Source organism: Portunus trituberculatus, chromosome 42 (assembly GCF_017591435.1).
Source record: "Portunus trituberculatus isolate SZX2019 chromosome 42, ASM1759143v1, whole genome shotgun sequence".
In the NCBI taxonomy this organism is placed as follows: Eukaryota; Metazoa; Arthropoda; class Malacostraca; order Decapoda; family Portunidae; genus Portunus; species Portunus trituberculatus.
In genome coordinates, this window is record NC_059296.1 from 24,685,327 (window position 1) to 24,692,826 (window position 7,500).

General features: G+C 40.1%; 1 protein-coding gene across 4 annotated transcripts in view; it reads left to right on the forward strand.

Moving 5' to 3' along the window:
• LOC123517629 (nephrin-like) overlaps positions 1-7,500 on the forward strand; it is a 779,174-nt gene that overhangs the window by 385,429 nt on the left and 386,245 nt on the right. For all 4 annotated transcript variants that reach the window (XM_045277924.1, XM_045277926.1, XM_045277928.1 and 1 more), the window contains exon 2: positions 5,197-5,329. In XM_045277924.1, coding sequence (XP_045133859.1) covers positions 5,197-5,329 — 133 coding nt within the window. The remainder of the gene's footprint in view (positions 1-5,196; positions 5,330-7,500) is intronic.

The window sequence follows — 7,500 nt, forward strand, 5'->3', positions numbered from 1 at the left end:
GAGTGTGGGAGAAGCAGGAAGACAAGGAACAAGAGGAAGAGGAAGTGGAGGGTGAGAATAAATATAAGAAACACGGGAAGGAGAATGGGCAGCAGAGGAGAATAACTTAAGACAACCAGGGGAAGTGAATGAGTAGAACCCCAGTAAAGAAGAGGACGAATAGGAGGAGGTGCTAAAGATTATGAGAAATTGGTGTAGAGCAATTAAAAAAAAAATTGAAAAGATAGAAACATTTTAAACACTAAGATGGAAAGATGGAGAAGGGCGAGAAAAAAGAATAAGAAAAATGGTTGGAAGTAGGTGATTAAAAAGGTGAAAAATCATCTATGTAAGAAGGAAAAAGAGGGAAAAAAGTGAAGGATGAGAAAGCTGAGAATATGAAAAAAAAAGGAAAGACCAGGAAAAGTTTGAGGTACAGGAATCAAAAGTTATTATGGCCCCTCATTAGCTTAAGAAGTGTGTACGTCACCACACGGTTCCTTTTTTGCCGCTCCTTCAAACTGCGTCCATTAGTGGTAAAGTAGACCTGCATTTTTAATCCCTGCACTTCATCCTTCCCAGACTCTTAAAAAAACCTAAGGTGAAGAAAAAAGGACGGTGGTTTAATTTCATTCAAGTCGATCCTAAAGCTGTCTAACCGTGATGAATATTAAGTACTTCGTGATTTGTTCTGTGTCAGCCTAATTGTTCCTGTGATTAGGTCAGTGCCACTTTACTCTTCCCTCTCATTAGTCAGTCTTGTACTCCCCTACTCCTTCTCTCTCTCTCTCTCTCTCTCTCTCTCTCTCTCTCTCTCTCTCTCTCTCTCTCTCTCTCTCTCTCTCTCTCTCTCTCTCTCTCTCTCTCTCTCTCTCTCTCTCTCTCTCTCTCTCTCTCTCTCTCTCTCTCTCTCTCTCTCTCTCTCTCTCTCTCTCTCTCTCTCTTTTCTGAGCGGAGGGGGAGGGGAAAGAGTTGCTGTGAAGGGACATGCATACTGATTTATTGCCGCGTTGTGCTGCGAGTCTATTGTTGTGAGAATTTATATTTTCTTTGTTCTTTTGAAGATGGAGAATTACTGTTTACGTTGAAGTATTTGTTTTATGAGTTGTTGTCGTGTTGCTGTTATTGTTTTCGTTTATTCTTTCTTTTTTTCTCTCTTCTCTTTCTTTTTTCTTTCTTTGTTTTATTTTTTTTTACTTATTTATTTATTCCTTTTTCCTCTTCCTCGTTTAGATATACCAGCACTATTAACTGTTATGACTACTATGCATAACCATTTACAACTATTACTTCTACGTATATTAGTCTTCCTCCTCTTCCTTCGCTTCTTACTCCCACTCTTCCTCCTCCTCAGCGCTTGGCAAAGTTCCCTCAGCGTTTGACGAAGTTCCCCATAAGCGTCTAATTGATAAATTGGAGCCACATGGTATAGATGGCAAACTTCTCAAATGGCTCGAAGACTGGCTCACTCAGAGAAAGCAGCGAATCGTTATAAATGGTAAATTTTCAAACTGTTGAGAAGTTTTAAATAGTGTACCATAGGGATCTGTACTTAGCCTAGTTTTTTTTTCTTATCTATGTTGACGATATTTATGAGAGCCTCACCTGAAAATATCTGAGTTAGTTGATGGTACTAAAATAATGAATGAAGTAATCATGTCAGATATCAAAAGAAAATTACAATCCGACCTCAACCGCTTACTTGCCTTGGTCAGACATGTGGCAGATTAGGTTCAATGTCGACAAATGTAAAGTGTTGCACATAGGTAGTAATAATGATCTTAATAATCACTCTTTGAACGGCTCTGAGCTAGTCAAGGCTAACTTATATATATATATATATATATATATATATATATATATATATATATATATATATATATATATATATATATATATATATATATATATAAACACTGCTTTGAATAGTTAGATCAGTGAATAAATTGTCTGGTTTATTGGAAAGAATTTTGAATTCAAGTTAAAAAGGGTAATTCATTGTTTAATGCGTTTATCCGTCCTCATATTGAATACTGTGTTTAGTTCTAGTCATCCTGTTAAAGGAAACATATACACAAGGTGGAGAGTGTAAGTTCAAAGGAGAGTCACCGAAATGATCCCATGACTGCGAAACAAACCACATGAAGAGCGTTTGAGGGAGCTTAGTTAGTTTAGTTTGGAGAATCGACAGATGCTTGGGGATTTCATCGAGTTATTTAAAATGTTTCGTTGCTTTGATAACGTAAACATCAACAACTATCCAATTATTGACATAACTAACATTACTCGAATTCATGGCTATAAGACAATAAAGGACACGTTTCAGATGAGACTACTACTACTACTACTACTACTACTACTACTACTACTACTACTACTACTACTACTACTATTACCACCACCACCACTACTACTACTACTACTACTACTACTACTACTACTACTACTACTACTACTACTATTTTTAAACTACTTTAACAACTATCACTATCACTACTGGTACCCTATAGTACTAGAACAACAACAACAATTACAACATCAATAGCAGCAGCATTGGCATCAGCAAAAACAACAACAATAGCATCAATACACCAACGACAGTAACAACACACCACCACGCCACTAGAATTATGGAAAGCTCACGTGAAAGGCCAGGTGTTCACAGCTATCTCATCACTACCGCTATTACCACCACCACCACCACCACCACCACCACCACCACCACCAACACCGCCAGCATCCAGATAGAGGCGGGCGGCGTGGAGTTAGTATTGAGGTGCACGCGATATTGATGATTTTGTAATCGTGTTGCCAGATCCGCGATTTGAACAGATTACCGGATTTAAATGACTTACTCAGTTTACGAGGCCCAGGTGGGAGGAGGAGGTGAACGCTCGCGGCTCGTAAGGTTCTCAAATCCCGTCATTCATTAGGCCAGGTAATGGAAGTCCAACTCGCGGCGTGGTACCTCCTGCCTCGCCTCGCCTTGCTGTGCTGCTGTTTGTGCTTCGATGGACACGGACACTAGGCGGTGGAGGACAACTTCTGGCGGTTATTGGATGGCTACTGTGCCTCTGTGTGTGCATGTGTGTATGTGTGTGTGTTTCACTGTTTGATCTGCTGCATGCAGTCTCTGACGAGACAGCCAGACGTTACCCTACGGAACGAGCTCAGAGTTCATTATTTCCGATCTTCGGATAGGCCTGAGACCAGGCACACACCACACACCGGGACAACAAGGTCACAACTCCTCGATTTACATCCCGTACCTACTCATTGCTAGGTGAACAGGGGCTACACGTGAAAGGAGACACACCCAAATATCTCCACCCGGCCGGGGAATCGAATCCCGGTCCTCTGGCTTGTGAAGCCAGCGCTCTAACCACTGAGCTACCGGGTGTGTGTGTGTGTGTGTGTGTGTGTGTGTGTGTGTGTGTGTGTATTGAGGATATGTTCTTGTCTTCGCTGCTTTAGTTCCTGATTACGCTGCATATGTGGATTTAGAAGAAGTAGAGTCTTTCTTGAGAACTCTAGTCAAATGCGTGGCTGTCAGTTATAAGCAGTCTCATTGCAATAAATATGTATGTATGTATATATGCATATGTACCGTACTGAACAAAAAGGAGGCAGACTCGTGTGGAAGGTGGTTAGAACACTAAAGCTGAAACACAAGTTGTATTTGTTCTATTAAAATTGGTATGAGGCAGAAATACCCATGTGCATTATTTTCATCAGCAATTAAAGGCCTTTCTGAGAGGAAATGTACTACACTGGTGTTGCTGCCTGGCATCCAAATTATTTACACGATTTTCACATTGCATTTTACAATTTTGAATATTTTTTTAATGAATATTTCTTGTTGTAAACCCTCACAGGAATTATGCCTGTGATTTGTTACATGAAATTGGCATGTTAATGAAAGCAGGTAAGCATAACAATAGTACTTGGCATTGTCTTAATAGCTTTGTTCCATGCCACTCAGGACACATGAAGTTACAAAATGTTAAAGATTGACCTAAAAGAGTTACAGGAATAGAAAAATAAAGCGATTCAATGATCTCAGTAAGTTTTCCCTCTATTCAGGCTACACTATCCACTAATGGTTATTAGATACTTCCAAAAGACTCCCTGCGAAAGACTGAGGGGGAACAAAGGTCGATCCCGTTCCCCTTTCCACCCCAGAAATCCAACATGCTTCCCGCCTGAATAGGTAAAAGCTGATAGTGTGTCCTCCCAACCCTGTGACGTCACACTCTGAACAATTCTCTCTCTCTCTCTCTCTCTCTCTCTCTCTCTCTCTCTCTCTCTCTCTCTCTCTCTCTCTCTCTCTCTCTCTCTCTCTCTCTCTCTCTCTCTCTCTCTCTCTCTAGCAGAAAATGTAAAGAAAGGACAGATTAATGTAAATGCGTTCGAAAGACAGACAAATTACCACACACACACACACACACACACACACACACACACACACACACACACACACACACACACACACACACACACACACACACACACACACACACACACACACACACACACACACACACACGTGTTCTAAAGTGAAAAACGAATGGGAAAAAAAATCATAAGAAATGAGTTAACGGAGATGAGAACACCGGTGGAATGAAGGTTTTATCTGCATCCTTTTCATCACAAGTCACATACACGAGAAAAATAAAATCTGGTTCTGTATGCAAAAACGACACACGATGAAAAAAGAGTAACCTTTGTAGAACTCCATTTTTGTCGACTTGAATATTTTTTTCATTACGTCGGGTATTATAATCTTTTGAAAAATTTCACAGAGTAATATTTTTTGAGGTCGGATTTTTATTTACTTCCTTTTGACTCTTCCTGATGAGTTCTGTTCATTTAGTGTTTGATTTTTCTTAGTGGGATACATAAATTGTTGTATATGAAGATGAAAAACGTATCACACATTCATCTTTCATGTGGCTGGAGAAAAGAATTTTAACATATGAAATGGAAGAATATGTTTGATGTTTTTATTTACCCTTTCCGTTGAATATTTTATTTCGTTATTTCTATTTGTTTATTTATTTATTTACATTTTTTTTGGGTCGGAGATTAACTATTCTATAGAAATAAATTACGTTTTATTTGCATGGAGTTAAAAATAATATCCGTAGAAAACATTAGAATAAGTACTATTTTGTCTGGTGATGATGACTTACTTTTTTTCTCTCTCTCTTCTCACAGCGATCCACACCTCCGCCATGGCTGTGGTGAAAGAGAGGGCGCGGCTGCCTTGTGACGTGACCTCTGTGGTGCCCGAGGACAGGATAGTGTTGATATTGTGGTACCGAGGCATCACCGGTACTCCAATATACAGGTGAGTCACCTATGCAAGTTGTTGTGTGTTCCTGTGTCTTACTTCGCCTTCGTGTGTAGCCTTATATCTCTATATATAATGTACAAAGTTTATCAATTCGATGTAGGCATGGGGCAATTGAAGTCCCTCTGATGAGCCGCAGGTGGTGATCGTTAGGAGGAGGGAGAGTTACCGAGGTGGCGGGTAGTGCATGCATACATACCTCGTTCATCAAGGGAGGTGGCAGTGCATCAATAACCCAAGCTCCGCGGAATGCGCCAGGTCCCTTGGCTCAGACGTTGTTGTGACGGAGAACATGAGCCGCTGGAGAATGAGGAAGGTAGTGGAGGAAGGTGGAAGGGAAAATTGTATTCTCTTTTATATCAGGCCGGTATGATATGAAATTGTTGTTGTGACGCCATAAGTGTTTCTATAACTTCAGCTTGCGTGCTTCCTTCGTATTTCAGAAATTCTAACAATGGCTTTTGATTCGTAACTCGATTCCCTCTGAAGCCTTGCCTTCGACTTCATACTTTCTCTTAATATGTTGTTAAACTCCAAACTAAACATTTAGAGTTATGGAATAGCTACCATAGAATACAGAAAGGTACCCAATAAAGATGAGTAGAAAAGAATAGGGAGAGCTATTCCCTGTAGCACAAACAATGACATGACCGTGGGAATCTGAAATGTCACTGTGATTCAATAGGTTTCTTTTCCTAACATTTCCATTAGCATTGTCAATCTTCTTCCCTTGCCTTTATATGGAACAGAATGTCACGAATTTGCTTCGTTAGTCTTGATTCAAACAAGTAATTCAGTGTTCCCTGGTTTGCATATCTTTATTAGACAGTTAAGTCCACCTTTACACCTACCTGGAATAGTACTTGTTTTTACTTGTCCTGTCTTCATACTCCTTTTGAAGTATGCATTCTTTCTGGCTGAACTCCGTTGCAACTGAAGTAAATATTGTTCCCTAAAATAATTCCACCAGAAAAGAAACTGCACGAAAAATAGAATAAATAAACATCCGAAAGCAAAATAATTCAGGCATATATATAGTCAAGCCTACACGAATTTCTCTTCCCATGAATATATGCATACAGATATCCCGGCATACATTTGGTGGATATAATTTTGGCAATACAGTGAGCGGTGGTGATAACGCCTGGTGCCCGCTGGGAGCCTGGAAAAGGCCATGTGGTGAGCTGATACACAGAAGTGGTGTTCAGAGAGAGAGAGAGAGAGAGAGAGAGAGAGAGAGAGTGTTATTAAGTGATTCTTGCCACCAGCTGAAAACATGTGTACATTTTATCAATGCATACTCTCTCTCTCTCTCTCTCTCTCTCTCTCTCTCTCTCTCTCTCTCTCTCTCTCTCTCTCTCTCTCTCTCTCTCTCTCTCTCTCTCTCTCTCTCTCTCTCTCTCTCTCTCTCTCTCTCTCTCTCTCTCTCTCATGCATTAAGAGGATCTAATTTGTGTGTGTGTGTGTGTGTGTGTGTGTGTGTGTGTGTGTGTGTGTGTGTGTGTGTGTGTGTGTGTCCAGGTCATGAAGATCGGATGTGTCTGCTTGAGCTGCTTGTCTACCTTTGAATGCGATTGAGTCCAAAGTAGAGAGTGTAAAATACAGTTCTCATTCAGACAATATAGCTAATTATATTTGAGTATCGAAGGATGTAACGTAACCTACTGGTACATGTAACCATGTAAGATTATTTGATAGAAAGCGTTTTGTCGTCAGCTGAGCGAGATGACGAATAATACTTCAGTATCCTGCAATGATCCTCTGCGAGTTCGCTAGTTAAGTAATAGAGTTGAAGAGTCATCAGTTCTCCTAAGAGCACCATATACAAAAAGATTCTAGACCTTCAATCACTTGCTGACAAACAAGTGAAGCTCATAGCAAACATGGATTTGAACTTCTGATGCAGGGAAGATACAGAATATCTGTTTGACAGATGTTTAGTAGGAGGCAGTGTCCTTTACAAAATTGGATACTGCAAATGACAAGTTACAGCAACCTTTCCTAATTACCTGGTCAACCAAAGACAGCAAGGCCAGTGTCCTGGCAAGAACAAAGCTTCTTAAAAATGCAGGAAAGTATTTAAGAAAATGTTCATCCAAAAAAGATACCCATCCGAAGATATCGGATAAACCCGTGAAAGAACGACTTTAAACGTCTGATGTGTTATA